We start from the raw sequence: 17,715 nt of genomic DNA on the forward strand, positions 1-17,715 counted from the left end.
CTGAGAGCAGGCACTGTATTATACTTGGTTAATTCTTCCAGTCGTACCTACTACAGAGATATATAGGAATCACTTATTAGATATTTGAGTACCAAAAATTTTTCAGATGAAAAAAAGTTTTTGACCTCCCTCAATTACAGTTGTCTGATTGATAGGTGACAGATTCTTAAGCACCCATCCATCACTTCACTTGTAAGACTGTAAAAGAAACCAAAATCTCCCTAATTTGAGCTTTTAGGACTCCTTCTTTGAACCATCGTTGGAGTTTTTATTCTTTGAAGCTATAGGTCTGGAGGAGAGGTGCTTCTAAGGCCTCATTGCTATCATAGTTGCCAAGGGAGCTGTTAAAATGTTGATGTCTGAGTCCCTCCTGAGATCAATTAATCGTCAGGGGGTGGGAGTAGGGGTGGGAAGTATGTCTGCCATCTCTTAAAATTTTTTTTTATAAGTTCCCTAGGTGATTCTAATGTGCAACCAGAGTAGAGAGCTGGGGGGGGGGGGGTAGAGCAGTGGAAGATTGTATCCACAGAGCTGGGGGGGGGGGGGGGAGAGCAGTGGAAGATTGTATCCACAGACTGTTAGAGCCAGAACAGATTCTTGCAAATCACCTCATCTGCTGCTTTACTTACAGATGAGGGGTTGAGGCCCACCGCCGGGAAGTGATGATACGGTAGCCATCTGAGCTGCTTAGAGAAAGTCCGTGCTTGAGCCCAGGCCTTCCAGCTCTGTCGTGACTTCCCAAACCAGAGCCGGCAGAGGGATCTGCTAAAGCGAGGGGGCTGAGGCTGCTGCCGGGAGACCCCAGGACGCCAGGCCCTCCGGTCTGGATGTCCCCTGCAACAGCTCAGCCTTCTACTTCTGTGTGAATGGGAACACGTTCTGCAGCTTCAAAGAGGCAACCCCTCAAAAAACCAGGACTCCTCCCATCAGATGGGGAAACTGAGGCCCAGCAAAGCCTGCAAAGCCATACAAGCTGTCAAGTGGCAGAGCTGGCCCCAAAAGTCAGACTGATTTCAACTGCCTGGAGGTATAGGCAGGTCAAGTGACTTCCCCAAAGGCACAAAACTTGAATGCCTACTAAATTTTCTAAAATCTAAGATGTTACTGTTTGTAACAGCTTGATAGGAGAAATACAAAAATGTGAATAAGTATGTATCTTAGAATCAAGGAAATACGGTATTTGCCTGAAATCTGAGTTCCTTCAGGGACTGAGCTTATGCTGAGAATGCTTGTGTACTGGGTGGGTCTTGGATATGACTCTCTCTGAACTTGCCCAGAGAAATAAGGGGGAGCCTGGGAAAGACTAGACAGTTTGGAATCTGATAGATGGGTTCAAGTCCAGCAGTTGTGATCTTGAGCAAGTCCTTTATTTCTCTAACCTCGGACCCTACGGTGGCTTTCTAATACTTCCTTCAGACTTGGCAGCAAGGCCAAATTGCCAAGCACAGGCCTCACATGGGATTGGGGCTTGGGAGTGATTTATGAAGTTTAAGTTGGCACTCTTGCTGTTGATCTGACCCTACCCCCTCCAAGAAATGTGAGACTGCCAGTGGGAGCAGTCTGCTCTCCAGGACCTGAGCTGTCAGGCGCAATCCCTGGGGAGAAGACGGATGCTGGGTGGGAAGAGGAACATGACTCAGCCCCTGGGATCTTGGGAGAACAGCAGGTTCTGGGACATGAGCAAGGAGGGTGGGTACAGAAAGAAGCCTTCCTCCCATGGGGGTGACCGGACTTTGCCTTGGCCTCAGATACTTCCCACCTGCCTACCAAGAACTGATCTTCCAGAATTGCACATTATTAGGATAAAGATGTCATTAACTGTAAGGCCCTTGTTAGGGATAACATGTTTTACCTTTGAGCAGGTGACACATTTCCCTCTGAATACCAACTGTTGACATTTGTATAGTGAGTGTCCCCACCACCTTCAGAGTTTTTCCATATGAAAGCATCATGTTCAATTTGATCTTCACTATAAGCTAGGAGACTTCAGTTAGGTGATATTATTATTCCTCCATATCCCTCCATCCCAGAAAGAAATGAGAGCCCAGAGAAGTTGTATGTCCTGCCCGGGGTCACAGTGCAGAAGTGGAATGCTAATCCTGACTTCACTCATCTATTAGCAAGCAACGTGAATTGCGCAGCTGCCATGGGCTTGGCTCATGCTGAGGGATTTGGGGATCTGAGGATGCCTCAAGGGGTCAGACACATTCTCTACTCTCAAAGGATTCTCAGTCCAGAAGTGGAGATGGACATGTGAACAAGAGGGTCAGTGCAAAGAGAGAGATGTCGAAGGCTGTGTGAGCCCCAGAAGGCAGAGCAGGACAGCAGTTAGGAAGGAGTGTGGGCTTTGACCCAGAGAGCCTGCCATCCTGTCTTCCACGGAATCACTTCCTACTGTGTGGCCTTGGGCAAGTGATTTAAGTTTCTCTGCTTCAGCTTTCTCTTCTATAACTGGGAGTAATGATGATAACACTTTATGGAGTTGCTGTGATTTTTGATATGAGAAAACACTTGCAAAGCTCAACAAGCACGAGCTCTTATCTTTGCGCAGTGGAAAAGAGGATGGTCAGGGAAGGCTTCACAAAGGAGGAGGCATTTGAATCAGGTGTTAAGGAGTGAGTTTTCCCAGGTGTGAGGAAATCATTCCAGGCAATGAGCATACTTTACACAGAAACATGAAGGAATAAAGGGAGGGGGTGCTGGCACACTGGGAGGCAGGAATCTGCGTGGGGATGGGGGAGAAAGGTGAGGGTGCTGGGGAGGGAGTATGAAAGGCCTTGAGTAATGGGAGCCAAGGGCTGCGTGTGTGCTCCGCTCTCCTGCTTGCTTCGCCTCAACTGGCTCAGTCTGAGAGACCGAAGGAGAGGGCCATGGCATAAAGATACTTTGCCAGGGAAACTGAGGAGGAAGAAGGCTACCAGGTAGGAACCTAAGGAGAGGACCCTGGCCTCCAGCAGGAGAGGGTGCAGCTTCCAAAGAGGGGTGGACAATGTGGCCTGAGTCACCTGCCTTCCAGGTCTGCTGAAAGTAGTTCACCCATCCTGATCCTGATCAGTGTGTCCAGCTGCAGGCAGAGCATCCAGAGACCTCGAGAGAGGACAGGCCAAACAGCCCACTGTGCTGGATGTTTCTACAGGTCCTTGTTTCATAAACAAGGACCAGAAAGGAGCCATCTGAATCCCAGGCTTGCTGGGCAAGCTGGCCTTGAGCAGAAGTGGGTGTGGAGGAGCCGTGGTACCAGGTAGAAGCTAGCTGTTGGGAGCAGCAAGGCAGTGATGAGAACGGGACACATGGTACAGTGTCTGCCTAGAGAGCTCATGAGAAAGGATGGTTCAAGGCAGGAGGACATCCTGTAAATGAAATAAAGACCTGCATCACTTTTTCTCCCTTAGTTTTGTTTGTTTGTTTGTTTTTAATTTTTTTTGTATTTTTTGAAGTGAGAAGAGGGGAGGCAGACAGACAGACTCCCGCATGCGCCCGACCAGGATCCACCTGGCATGCCCACCAAGGGGCGATGCTCTGCCCATCTGGGGTGTTGCTCTGTTGTAACCGGAGCCATTCTAGCACCTGAGGTGGAGGCCATGGAACTGTCCTCAGTGCCCAGGCCAACTTTGCTTCCATGGAGCCTTGGCTGCAGAGGAGAAGAGAGAGAGAGAGAGAGAGAGAGAGAGAGAAAGAGAGAGAAAGGAGAGGGGGAAGACTGGAGAAGCAGATGGGCACCTCTCCTATGTGCCCTGGCCAGGAATTGAACTCAAGACTTCCACATGCCGGGCCAACGCTCTACTGTTGAGCCAACTGGTCAGGGCCTCCCTTAGTTTTAATTTATTATGGTTATACAAGCACATAGCTTAAGAATTCAAGTTCTAAAACAAATCTCTAAATAATAGATTTGTAATGTTATTCTGTGTTTCTTTATTTTTTGTTTTTCAGTTATTATGCATTATCAAGTGGCATCCCACTATGAAAGATTCAAATTTGGCTGTTTTTTTCTCCAATTTCCACCAAACGCACATACATCCCATCTCCCGCATCTTCTCAATATAGTTCTACGGGTTTTCACTTAGACTAATATTCAGTGGTTACATCATTAAAATTATGGCCTGACTAGGTGGTAGCACAGCGAATAGAGTGTCGATGTGGGATGCTAAGGACCCAGGTTCAAAACTCAGAGGTCACCAGCTTGAGTGCAGGCTCACCAGCCTGAGTGCAGGGTCACTGGCTTGAGTGTTGGATCATAGACATGACCCCATGGTTGCTGGCTTGAGCCCAAAGGTCACTGGCTTGAAGCTCAAGATCTCTGGCTTGAGCCCAAGGTTGCTGGCTTGAGCAAGGGGTCACTGGCTCAGGTGGAGCCCCCTGGTCAAAGCACATATGAGAAAGCAATCAATGAACAACTTAAGTGCTGCAAATACGAGTTGATGGTTCTCATCTGTCTCCCTTCCTCTCTGTCCTTGTCTGTCCCTCTGTCTCTTTCTCTGTCCCCCTTGCATGTGTGCTAAAAAAAGATTATGTAAATGTAGAGATGAGTCATGTAATAAACTGAATCATTTTTTTTTTTTCTGTATTTTTCTGAAGCCAAAACGGGGAGAGACAGTCAGGCAGACTCCCGCATGCGCCCAACTGGGATCCACCCGGCAGGCCCACCAGGGGCGACGCTCTGCCCATCAGGGGGCGATGCTCTGCCCCTCCGGGGCATCGCTCTGTTGCGACCAGAGCCACTCTAGCGCCTGGGGCAGAGGCCAAGGAGCCATCCCCAGCACCCGGGCCATCTTTGCTCCAGTGGAGTCTCAGCTGTGGGAGGGGAAGAGAGAGACAGAGAGGAAGGAGAGGGGGAGGGGTGGAGAAGCAGATGGGTGCTTCTCTTGTGTGCCCTGGTCGGGAATCAAACCCAGGACTTCTGCACGCCAGGCCGACGCTCTACCACTGCTGAATCATTTTTATTCATGCAGAAATGCAGAACATTCTGTTTTACCGAGTTAATAATTTTTTTTCACTAATTCAGTCCCAAACCTTTCCATTGATTTCTTTTCTGGTTTTCTAAAATTTATTGATTTTAGAGAGAGAAGAAGGGCAAGAGAGAGAGCTAGAGGGACAGAAACATCAATCTGTTGCTATAAGGGCCCTGACTGAGGATTGAACTGGCAACCTTTGCAGATCAGGTTGGTGCTCTAACCAACCAAGCTATCTGGCCAGGGCTATCTTTTTTCTGTTCTGTTTATTACTACTATCTCCAGTGGGGGGTTTTCTGCAATATAATATCATTGCCAACATACAACATTTTAGATATTTAATGAGTGAAGTTGGTTTTGACTGGCTAGTCTGAGAACATTGCCACCATTTATAGTGTTGATTCTTTACGGAAGTGTGTTTTGTTAAGTGTACTGTAGGCATGACCACCTGTATGATGCCCTCGTTTCTGCCCTCAAGGAGCTTCCGGTGTTATCTGAGACCCAACGCTGAAACAAATAAATGACATATGTAAATGAAGAAATTGCCATCCAGGCAGAGACAATCCAGCGCCTACTGGACAGAATGGATAGATGGGTAAGGACTAGACGGTCACCTTGAAGGAGCTGGGGTTTGAGTTGAGCTGTACGGGATTAATATATGTTTGTTTTATTGTGGTAAAATATACATAACACAAAATTTATCATTTTAACCATGTTTAAGTGGACAGTTCAGGGGCATTAAGTAAACTCACACTGTTGTACAACCGTCACCACTATTCCCAGAACTTCTTCGTCAGCCCAAACCAAAGAGTGTATGTATTATTTTTCTTCTCAGTTACATTTACTATTTCTAATTACGAAAACAATCTGTCTCTAGATAATTTGGGGAAAACATAGAAAAGCACAAAGAAGAAAATTTAAATATCCCATAATTCCACAAATTGGTCAGCAATTTAATGATCAGGAAGAGGTGGAGAGGCATCCCAGGGTGAGAGGGGACCCAACCCACCTGCCCACGGGGTTTGAGCCAAGACGCAGTGTGAGGGGTAGTTTTGAATATGAAGGCTCTGAAGATATAATCTTATCTATTTTTGTGTATTCCGTAAGAGAGGATGAATGGGAAAGAGAGTGCAAGTTGTAATAGTGAACCAGGTACACTAAGGACTCCAGTGGTTGTTCTGGTTACCTAGTACAAACCATCCCAAATGTCATGGTGTAAAACAACAACAACCATTTGCTATTTTTACTGCCTCTCACAGTGCTGGGGGTTAACTGGGCTCAGGGTCTCCAATGTGGTCAGAGTCGGACAGTGGCTGGGCCGGACACTGGGAAGGTGGCACTTACACACTTGGCTCCGTGGCTAAAACAGCTGGGACTTCCCCAGCGTCATGTCTATCTCCATGTGGTCTCCTCCCTGGGGCTCTCTAGTATGGCAGCTTCAAGGTGGCTAGACTTCTTGCATGGCAGCTCAGGGCTCCAAAGGCACATGTCCTCCAGAGAAAGCCAGGTGGGCGCCGTGTCCTCTTTTATAACAAACCTAGGAAGTCATGCAGCATCACCTTCTCCACATCCCATCCTTTGGAAATGGATCACTAAGGCCAGCCTGTACAAAAGGAGGGGAGGCAGACTCTACTTGTTGACAGGAGGAGTGTCAAAGAACTTGTACACCTATATTTAAACCACCACCCTAGTGGATTCTGCTGTCTTTTCTACAATGATATGGTGCTACATAGATTGCTGGTCCTACAGAGCAAGTGGTCCATAAATTCTTGATTTAGAGTCACAGAGCCTTCCAAGATCTTAAAGCTTACTCAGGCAAGTGCGTCCCAACATTTTTGGATATCCAAACCCCTTTCACAGTAATATGCTCTCTTGAGAACTCCCTTAGTGATTTAAAACTTTCATCATTTTTTGCATGAAGGAGTAACTTTTTAAAAAACCTTCATTGGGCCCTGGCCGGTTGGCTCAGCGGTAGAGCGTCGGCCTGGCGTGCGGGGGACCCGGGTTCGATTCCTGGCCAGGGCACATAGGAGAAGGGCCCGTTTGCTTCTCCACCCCCACCCCTCCTTCCTCTCTGTCTCTCTCTTCCCCTCCCGCAGCCAAGGCTCCACTGGAGCAAAGATGGCCCGGGCGCTGGGGATGGCTCCTTGGCCTCTGCCCCGGGCGCTGGAGTGGCTCTAGTCGCGACAGAGCGACGCCCCGGAAGGGCAGAGCATCGCCCCCTGGTGGGCGTGCCGGGTGGATCCCGGTCGGGCGCATGCGGGAGTCTGTCTGACTGTCTCTCCCTGTTTCCAGCTTCAGAAAAATACAAAAAAAAAAAAAAAAAAACCTTCACTGCCCTGGCGGGGTAGCTCACTCGGTTGGAGCATCATCCTGATACGCAGAGGTTGCAGGTTTGATCCCCAGTCAGGACACATACAGAAACAGACTGATCTTTCTGTCTCTCTCTCTCTCTCTCTTCCCTCCCCCCTTCCTTTCTCTCTAAAACCAATAAATAAATTTTTTTAAAAGTTTTTAAATAAAAAACATTCATTAAGGCCCTGGCCAGATAGGTCATTTGGTTAGAGCATTGTCCAGATATGCAAAGGTTGTGGGTTCAATTCCCAGTCAGGGCACATACAGAAAGAGATCGATGTTTCTGTCTACTGTCTCTCTCCCTCCCTCTCTCTCTCTCAAATTAATTTTAAATTTTTTAAAAAAGAATTTTATATGTTAAAAAAAATTCATTGGGGCCTGACCTGTGGTAGCGCAGTGGATAAAGCATCGACCTGGAAATGCTGAGGTCGCTGGTTCAAAACCCTGGGCTTGCCTGGTCAAGGCACATATGGGAGTTGATGCTTCCAGCTCCTCCCCCTGTCTCTGTCTCTCTCTGTCTCTCTCTGTCCCTCTCTGTCTCCTCTCTAAAATGAATAAATAAAATAAAATAATTTAAATAAATAAATAAATAAAATATTTAAAAAACAAACAAACAAAAAAAAAATTCATTGGGATCTTACTATATGCTGTGCACTGTGCAAGATGCCAGGAAAACAAGAGTGAGCAAGATACACACGGTGCCTGCCACAAGGAGCTCACTGTCCAGCCAGACAATTTACTAAAGAATATTGTGCACCTGATCAGGCGGTGGCACAGTGGATAGAGCATCGGACCGGGATGCAGAGGACCCAGGTTTGAAACCCTGAGGTTGCAGGCTTGAGCGTGGGCTCACCAGCGTGAGTATAGGGTCACTGGATTGAGTATGGAATCATAGACATGACCCCAAGGTCGCTGGCTTGAGCAAGGGGTCACTGGCTTAGCTGGAGTTCCCCTCAATCCTACCAAGGCACATATGAGGAAGCAATCAATAAATAACTAAGGTGCCACAACTATGAGTTGATGTTTCTCATCTCTCTCCCTTCCTGTCTGTCCATCCTGTCTGTCCCTCTCTTTCTCTCCCACTAAAAACAAACAAACAAAAAAGCCCTCTTCCCCATTTAAGAGATGCGTGCTAAGTTTTTTTCTTTTAACTTTTCTGTTGACTGTGAGAGAAAGAGAAGGCATCAACCCATCGTTCCACTCAGTGGTTCCACCTAGCTGTGTACTCATTGATTGCTTCTTGAATTTGGGCCACCCAGCCAAGGCCTATGAGTGCTGATTTTAAATTAATTGGAAAAAAAAACACAATTGTCAACAAACAAAACTATATATCAAATTTGAAGACCAAATATACATTGAAATTTAACCACAGCGTCAAAAAATAGACAAAAGTTGCTTTCCCCATGGCCAGATAGCTTGGCTGGTTGGAGCATCATCCTGTTGAAGGTTGCTGGGTTGCTGGTTGCTGGTTTGAATCCCCATCAGGACACATACAGAAACAAACGATGTTTCTCTCTCTCTCTCTCCCTTCTTCTCTCTCTAAAATCATAAATAAAAAATTTTTAAATGTTTTCATGATATGGTTCCATTATGTGCTACAATAAAAATAAATAAATTTTTTAAGTTTTCATTCTGAAATGTGAAATAAAAGAATTTATACTTATTGGGAAGTACCTCTCCACAAATAACATTGTAGATACAATAAGTGTGCCTTTCTCATAAACAAAAAGCCAAATTAGATTGAATTATCACTAGATTTTATTTTTTTAAACATTGGCTTTTGAGTTTTTAGTGACTAATGCTTTTGATTAGAAGACAATAACATTCTTTTCCATCAAAAATTGAGGCAAATTTGCAAAATTATCATTTTCTCCTTAGCATCAGACTTTTGTAGTCTAGCCATCAGTGCCCTTATACTTCCTGTCATGTATTTCTCATGGTCTAATAAGGCTATAAATTAAACAATATATACAAAACTAAAATGGAAAACAATTTAAGCTGTTTAAATTGTTCAATTTTTTTTCTTTTTTTTTTTAAGATTTTATTTATTTATTATAGAGAGGGGAGAGAGAGAGAGAGAAGGGGGGAGGAGCAGGAAGCATCAACTCCCATATGTGCCTTGACCAGGCAAGCCCAGGGTTTTGAACCGGCAACCTCAGTATTTCCAGGTTGACGCTTTATCCACTGCGCCACCACAGGTCAGGCTTAAGCTGTTTAATATACAAGCCATGACAGTGGCTAATGATGTTTACCTCAGCATGTTCATTGGCCCCACATGGCCCTCTATACACATGAATACCCTATACAATTTGAAGATGTTCCATGGTACTATTTGAAAGGGGAAAATAATAGAGTATTTTATGGACTGATTTAAAAAAGAAAGAAATCAGTAAATTTCATTGCAGCATTATTTACAATAGCCAACATTGTGAAGCAGCCCAAGTGTCCTTCAGTAGATGAGTGGATAAAAAAGCTGTGGTACATTTACACAATGAAATATTACTCAGCTGGAAAAAAAAAAAAAAAAAAGGAAATCTTACCTTTTGCAAAAGCATGGATAGACCTGGAGAGCATTATGCTAAGGAATTAAACCAGTCAGAAAAAGACAACTACCATATGATTTCACTTATCTGTGGAATCTAATGAACAAAATAAACTAACAAAATAGAAACAGGCTCAAAATGGACTGACAGCTGTCAGAGGGGTTGAGGGACTGGGTATGGATTCCTCTCTCACCCCTGTCATCCTTCCTGCCCAGCTCACACCTCTCACATACGCTTACACTGGATTCAGGTGTTTGTTTTCTCAGAGGCTTTCCCTGCCTCCCCCACCTCACCTCTCACACCTGGCTAGGGTGACTCCCCCGCTCCTCCTGTCCCATCACAGCTTGTAGCAGCTGCCTTTCTACTTGTCTGTTTCCCTCACTAGACCCAGTGCCATGCAGGCAAGAACCATGTGCCCCACTGTGTTCTCAGTGCCCAGAGCAGGCCTGACTCACAACAGGTGGCCCGGGAATATCTGTATAGTTCATTATTGGCTCTGCCCTTTCTGGAAACTTCCTGTGCTCTCACACCACAGAGTCTTTGCAGAGGTTGTTTCTTCCCTTCACCCCCTTGGGTTCTACCCTCCTTAAATTGTCAAGACCCAGGTCAAACATCTACAACAATCAACAGTTCTGTGAAGACTTCTTCTTCAAACACCCATCACTACACCCTCCTTCTCTTGCTCCTGTCCTCCCTACTATCCCATGCCACTTAGGACACTATTGTCCCTGTACGTAGTGACTTATATCTTTTATCCTGGCCATTGGCACCCACACAGTGCCAATACTGGTCTAGCTGCTTAGAATTCAGCAGTGAACCTAACAAACAAAAATCCCAGTCCTCATGAAGCCCACATTCTGGTTGGGGGGACAGACTATAATAAGTGAGTAAAATGTAGAGCATGTTAGAAAGAAGTGATAGGGAGAGTCTGGGAAGTTGTGAGGACAGGAGAGGTGGTGGGGGAGAGAGTTTCAGACTTGCACAAGCTGGGCAAAGGTCTAGAAGCAGGAAGGAGGGGGCTGGTCAAGATTAAGTTACAGCCAGGAGGCTAGTGCAGCTGGAGAGGTGGTGAGCAAAGGGGACGTTGTGGGAGGTGAGATCAGAGAGATATAACAGGCCTTCAGATCAGACAGACCTTCTAGTCATAATACGGACTTTGGCTTTTGCTCTGAGCTAGGAGGCCCTGCCTGGTAGGTTTTGAGGAAAGAAGTGACACAGTCTCGTTCACATTTTAACAGAATCACTTTCGATGTTGTATTAAGAAAAGACTGAAGGGAGACAAGGACAGAAACAAGGAGACCCATGAGGAGGCAACTGCAACAATTCAGGTGAGAGGTGCTTGGATCAAGGTAGTAGTAGGAAGATAGAGCTTGAAAGTGAAGGGTCAAGGATGACTTCAATGATTTTGACCTGAGTGAGCAACAGGAAGGATGGAGCTGCTAGGAACAAAGTGGGAGGAAACTGTGGTAGGTGCAGGTTTAATAAGGAAAATCAGAGCTCAATTTTGGACATGTTATATTTGAGATGCCTATTAGACAAGCCAATGAAAACGTTGAGCAGGTAGCTGGATAAGCCTGGGGTTCAGGGGAGATGGTCTAACCTGGAGGTATAAATTTAGGCATCTTCAGTATAAAGATGTCACTTAAAGACGTGATAACCAGATAACATCACTAAAAGAAGCAAGTGGGAGTGATTGGCTAAGTCAAATGCTGCTGATGGACCTGGCAATGAATGAATAAATGCCAGATCCCATTAGATCTGTAAAGTACAGGTCATTATTAAGGGTTAACTAGCAACAGATGGGCAAGGCACTAACCTGGTATGGAGACCAAATAGCTCTAAGTCATTGGAACACTGGAAACACAGGGAATAAAGCACCACAGCATCTTGGTCTTGGAAGGGACCTTAAATAGGTCATTTAATCTGTTTCCAACCCTAGCCTGAAGATTGAATCCCTGGCTTTAGAACAAGGAATATTTGTGGAATACTGAAGCAACCAGTCTGGGTAGGATAGAAAAGTCACGGTTGAAGAATGAGTGGGAAATGACCTTCTGGAGTCGGAAAACTAGGGTTCTGGTCCTGTTCCTTGGCCTCATGTCCTTAGGCAAGTCAAGTCTTCACCTCCTCCAGCCTCCGTTTTCCTATGTGCAAAATGAAAGCAATCAAACCTTCCTTGTTCCTTTCAGGGTTGCAGAGACTGCTGAATGTGTCTGGGCTCAGGGTTGAGATTTTAAATGCCCTTCCTGGGTTGGTTATTGAAAGAGCAGGGGAAGGAGGCCAAGAGAAGCCCTTAGCTTGTAATGGTAATGGAAATGGGGGTAAGGAGGGAACTGTTATGTCCTCAGTGGATTTGTTGGCACAGCGCGTGGAGAAGCTAACTGGGATTCAGGACAGAACCTGAACTGGAATGGACTGGGCTCCAAAGGCAAGATGGGGACAGCAGGCCAGAGACCCAGGCCTTGACTCTGCCTCCATTTAGCCTGGAACCGAGATTGTGGAGACCCTGAGGCAGCAACAGGGAAAAGAAACAGAGACATCAAAGCAGAGAGACCGGTGAACCCTGAGACAGGAGAAACTAAGAAGCAGACCCAGAAACAAGAGGCCCAACAGGGGCCCAAGGCTACTGGGAGAGGCCAGGCACTGGGGTGCAGACCCCAGCAAGGCAAAGCCCAGCACGGTGCAGGGTCGCGGGGCCTGGGCGACCGCACTCATTAGACGCGCCCCCCTCGGTGGTTCGTCCAAGATGGCGATGGAGGGGCGGGCGAGGCGGCCGCAGCCCCGGCCCCCGCGCCGGCCCCCGCTCGGTCCCGGGCCCCCGAGGCCGCGCCCCCGCCCGCGGCGCCGCGCCTCCCCGGGCCACTGACGCCCGGCGCACCCTCCCTCGGCGGCGGCAGCGGAGGCGCGGGGCGGTGGCGGCGGCCCGGCCCGGCCCCATGGCGCTGGGGGACGCTGGCTGCGGTGGCGGGCTCATCGCGCTGACCTTCTGCCTGCTGGCCGCGCGCGGTAAGGGCGGGCGCTGCGGCCGGCCCGTTCGGCTGCGGGGTCTCTGTGCCCCCGCGCCCGGGGTTGCGTGGAGCTGTGGGGCTGGTGTGCGTCCTGGGTCCGGAGCGAGTATCGGGTCCGTGGGGCGCGGTCTGGGCGTCCAGGTCCCTGTGATGCCTGCGTTTGGGGGTCTGGGAGCCGCGACCAGGGGCGTTTGGAGCTCTTGTCCGCAGGGGGTGTGTGTCCTTGGTTTTCGGAGTCCAGAGTGAGTGAGTGAATGAGTGAGTGAGTGAGTGTGCGCGCGCGCTTGCAGAGGGTGGGGAAGGGGCTCTGCGGGCATACGTGTCCGCAATGCGTGCCATGGTCTCGGCGTGGCATCGCGGGGCTGTGGCTGCGGTGTTGGTGTTGGTGACTTGCGCGAAGCGGGCTCTGCCTTGCTCGCGCGTGTCTCAGGGTTAAGAGTGTGAAAGACAAGGACTGGGGTGTGTGTGTGTCTGCACCTCCATTTGTGTCCAGACCGTACCGTGTGTGATTGTGTTTATGGAGCTGAGCTAATATTTGGCCTTGTCTTTTGGGGAGTGTCCTTGCCGGTGGGGGTTGGGGGGACAGAGCAGAAGATTTCTGATTGACTAGGGTTAGTGGTGGTAAAACATTCAACTTTGCCCAGTGGGTGTGGCCCTGGGGCTGGAGTATTTGTGTATGGGGTGTTGCTACCCCAAACCCGTGGTCTGGAGTGGACAGAAGAAGAGGGCAGGAAACCAGCTGCTTTTGTGGACGTATCTAATACTCGTTCTCGGGATGGGACGCTTGTCACTCCTGCCCCACCCCCCAGGGACAGATCAGGGAAGCGTGGACGAGGTCACCAAGGCCTCCTTCAACCCCTCACCTCAGTTCGGGATTGGGGTTTAAGTCAGAGTTGTCCACGCTGGAGAAAGAACTGGGGATGGGGTGACGGAGTCCCGAGTCTCCATGCCTAGGGCTCCCTCTTGCGCCCCCAGCTATCTCACTTTCTGTCCTGTGTGCGTTTGGGGGGCGACCCAGGGGGAAGGCAGATAGTAGGGCTGGGAGGGGGATGGGCTGCCCGCTTTTGTTTGCCCAGTTCTTTCCTTCCCTGTGGAGGGGAGAGCTGAGGATCTGTCCGGGGCGAGTTGGGGAGGGACTTGGAGGTGGGGGTGGGGAGGGGGATTTCTCTCCAGCTGCTGCGGCTTTCCAGAGAGACTCAGCCAGGCCACGTGGGAGGGAGCAGGGATGGCGAAGGGAGAAGGAACCTTCGCCTGGCCGGCCCCAGGCCGATCTCCAGAAAACCCAATCTGCGGGAGTGGGAAAGTGCCGGGAACTGCTGGGACCACTGTCTCCCTATAAGGACACGCCCCTTTCTAGGCTGACTGCCCACCTGGCTGGAGGCCGCCTGGGGGCAGGGTCCGAGGCTGGCCCAGGGGTGTGGAGTGCCCCGGGGTTGTCAGGTGAAGAGGGCAGGAATAGGCAGACAAATGTCTGCCCTCCTGGAACCCAGGAGATTAAGGAATAGTTGTGCCCAGTGTCTTTGGCTTATCCAAGAACTTCCCAACAAAGCTGTACCAAGGCTGGGAAGTGCACTGGAGCATTATGATTACTGGTGGGGCCTCTGGCAAGGGGCTCAGTTAGCCTCAGAGACCTGGTCTCTGTCTGCTCCGACTGCACAGGCAGTGGCAGGGACAGATCTGGGGCTCCTTTAACAGCAGTGTGTATATTTAACACAACTACTGCACCAGACTTCCATCCCAAAACCTTTGCTGTGCAAAACTGAGCAGGTCTGGGACACTCCTATAGAGTTCTGACTAGCCACAGTGATCTGGACCAAGGTCATTCATTCATTCAACAAATATTTGCTGAGTACTTTTTTCTTTTTGGCTAGCATGTGCTTGGTGCCTACAATATAGTAAATAAAGAGGTAGACCTGGTCACTGGTGCAAAGCTTCCAGTCTAGGTGGGGCAGACCTGACAGATACTCTGGAAAGGTCAGGAAACGTTTCCTTCAGGAAGCAATGAATAATGGAGCTCACTGCAGAGCCTGAGTTAACCCTGGAGGTGAGTAATGATGGGGAAAGTTTTCCAGAGAGAACAGCATGTGCAAATGCTCAGAGGTGACTTAATTTAGACCATTGAATGAAGTTAGACCTGGCTGAGTTTAGAGCACAAGGGGTGAGAGTGGAGCAGGTAGGGAAAGGTTGGGATGAGGGAGCATGGAATGTCAAAGGAGAAGGGGGTTGGGCCTGGACCCAGCTCATGAAGGGCCTTGTGAGCCCTGCCAAGGCTTCTGAGGCCCTAAAAGCCCTTGGTGGGTTTCAACTCAGCCTTGCATCAGATCGCTCCAGCCAGTGTGGAAAATCAATTGGGCAGGGCTGAGGCAGGAGCTTCAGCTTCTTGGGAGGCTGTCACAGTAGAAGAAGAAGATGGTGGTAACTAGCATAGTAGCAGTTGGGGTAGCCACAGTAGCTGGGTTCTAGAGATATTTAGGGAGTAGAATCAGTAGAATTTGAAAATAAATCGAGTTTTTAGGGGGTAAGGGAGAGGGATATAAAAAATAATAGACACTTCAGTAATCTAGCATGGCAGAATGAAGGGTTGGTATTGGGGTCAGGACAGTGACTGCCTCTCTCTCTCTCCCAACACTTTCTCTGAGTCAGACTTCAGGAACTGGGGAGACATTTTGTAGAAATGGGGTTGGTGCTGGAATGCTTTGTATGCTCTTTTCATGACATGCAAGAAGTTGGGCTCTCTCCCTTTCACCCAATCAGAATTTGGGGGGTGGGGAAGCCAGAAGTCATAATAGAAGGCCTCTAAGAACATGAAAACTACTTTCTTCTCTCCTAAACACTCCCGCCTCCCATTCCTTTCTCAGTCTGGAGGCTCAGAGGACAACCTCATCCAGTTGAAGTGTTGGGGTGGCTTTCTCTGACCTTATCTTGTGGTTTAGGAACCAGGTGAAATGCACTTTCTCTTAATGGTAAATCTTATCCAGGAGTTACCTAAACCTTCTTTAGTCTTGTTTGTACTTTCCTGGCCCAATTAACAATACATAATCTATAAATTAGCATTTCCTTTCTTTTCTCCTCAAAGTACCTCTTTCAAGTTGCGATCTCACAAAGCATCCTCAAACTTAGAAATAATTTTAGCCTGAACTTATTTTACAGATGAGAAAACTGAGTGACTTCCCAAAGTTGCATGGCTAGAGACTGAGTTGGGGTTGCAACCAGTCTCCTGGCTCTTCGAGCAGCCAGATTTTCCCTGGATTTGGTACACACATACCCAAGTTCAGTCTCTCTGTACCACCTCCCCCTCACATCAGAAGTGATCAACTATGGGCTTGGCCCCCTCAATTGGTGTGTCTGGGCTCCAGAATCCACCCTCCTCCATCCACCCACCCCCCACTGTCTCCTGTTCAGCCTCCACTGTTTCTGAGGTACAGCAACCAGACTGACACAGAATTCCAGATGCAGAACAGATGTCATTGCCAGGCCTGCCTGGGGGCTCCCAGCTCCCTGGGGTGGGGGGGAGAGAAGTAAGAGCAGCTCTGACGGGGGAGGACCCCGGCCCCAGCCTGGTCAGAGAGGGATGATGGGAACTGCAGGAGAAGGAAAACCAGACAGAGGATGTTCTGGGCCTGACATGCAGAGAAATGGAATCCTTATCTTCAGAGCTCACCGGCTGCCAGCTCGTACTTTCTCGCTGCCAAGGCTGAGGCATCCTTTGGATTTGAGGGGTTGTGCAGTCATAGGGGTCAGGGAAGCAGAGGGTCAAGAAGCTTTCTGGTACAAGCTGGGGCAGAGACAAGACTTCTGGATAAGGGCTCATTACTTTATCACAGAGTTTAGAGGACAGAGCTTTGGCAAGTGAGTAGAATATACAGGGAGGAAAACGCGGGCCCAGGAGGAAGACAGTTTTCATCATACAAGCTATAGAGCAGAGCAGGTGAGGCAGTGAGCTCCCTAGTCCTGGTAATGTTTAAGTACAGAGTTTCTTTCAGTGTGTTTGCTGTTCTGTCTCTGTGCTTTTAAAGCATTTGTTAGGTGCCTCATAGAAAGCAAGGCAGTTTTCACATCATCTCCAGCCCTGAAGGGAGTTCCTTTGATTTTTACAGATAAGGAAATTGAGACTTGGGAAAGCATGAGGGCCTCTGTGTCGTATCTTTTTTTTTTTTTTTTTTGCACATTTTTCCAAAGCTGGAAACGAGGAGGCAGTCAGACAGACTCCCGCATGTGCCCAACCGGGATCCACCCTGCATGCCCACCAGGGGGCGATGCTCTGCCCATCTGGGGCGTCGCTCTGTTGCCATCAGAGCCATTCTAGCGCCTGAGGCAGAGGCCAGAGCCATTCTCAGTGCCCGGGCCAACTTTGCTCCAGTGGAGCCTTGGCTGCGGGAGGGGAAGAGAGAGACAGAGAGGAAGGAGAGGAAGAGGGGTGGAGAAGCAGATGGGCGCTTCTCCTGTGTGCCCTGGCCGGGAATCGAACCCGGGACTCCTGCACACCAGGCCGATGCTCTACCACTGAGCTAACCAGCCAGGGCCTGTGTCGTATCTTTTTAAGTGTGTCCTGCATGTGCACTCGTGTTCAAGGAATATTTACCGAACACCTAATATGTGCCCGGCACTATTTCAGGGATCTGGGAATTTAGAAAGCTGACTAGGACATAATCTTGAGTTTGGGGCCTAGTTGAGGGGAAAGGCAAATAAAAAATCAAGAGCAATAACTGCAATGATCAGAGTGCCCAGGGGCCTTTAGGACAGAAAAAGGAGAGGTGCCTAAATCAGACCCTGGATGGCATAGCTGTTGTAGGGAGAGGGAGCAGCGTGAGGAACGCGTGGAAGGGCAGCACACTTCCAGAGAACCGGAAGTGGTTTGTTCTG

The 17,715-nt window shown here is 48.7% G+C and overlaps 1 protein-coding gene across 3 annotated transcripts in view; it reads left to right on the forward strand.

Annotated features, from left to right (window-relative positions):
• Nucleotides 1-12,643: 12,643 nt before the first annotated feature.
• IGDCC4 (immunoglobulin superfamily DCC subclass member 4) overlaps nt 12,644-17,715 on the forward strand; it is a 43,913-nt gene continuing 38,841 nt past the window's right edge. For 2 of the 3 annotated variants that reach the window (XR_010731201.1, XM_066275187.1), the window contains exon 1: nt 12,645-12,850. Coding sequence is in view for 1 of the 3 variants with exons in the window: in XM_066275187.1 (XP_066131284.1) it covers nt 12,781-12,850 (70 nt within the window). In the remaining 2 variants the exon portion in view is untranslated. Of the gene's footprint in view, nt 12,851-17,715 lie in introns of all 3 variants that reach the window. The other variant, XR_010731202.1, reaches the window with a different exon arrangement.

Source organism: Saccopteryx bilineata, chromosome 4, assembly GCF_036850765.1.
Source record: "Saccopteryx bilineata isolate mSacBil1 chromosome 4, mSacBil1_pri_phased_curated, whole genome shotgun sequence".
Taxonomy (NCBI): Eukaryota; Metazoa; Chordata; class Mammalia; order Chiroptera; family Emballonuridae; genus Saccopteryx; species Saccopteryx bilineata.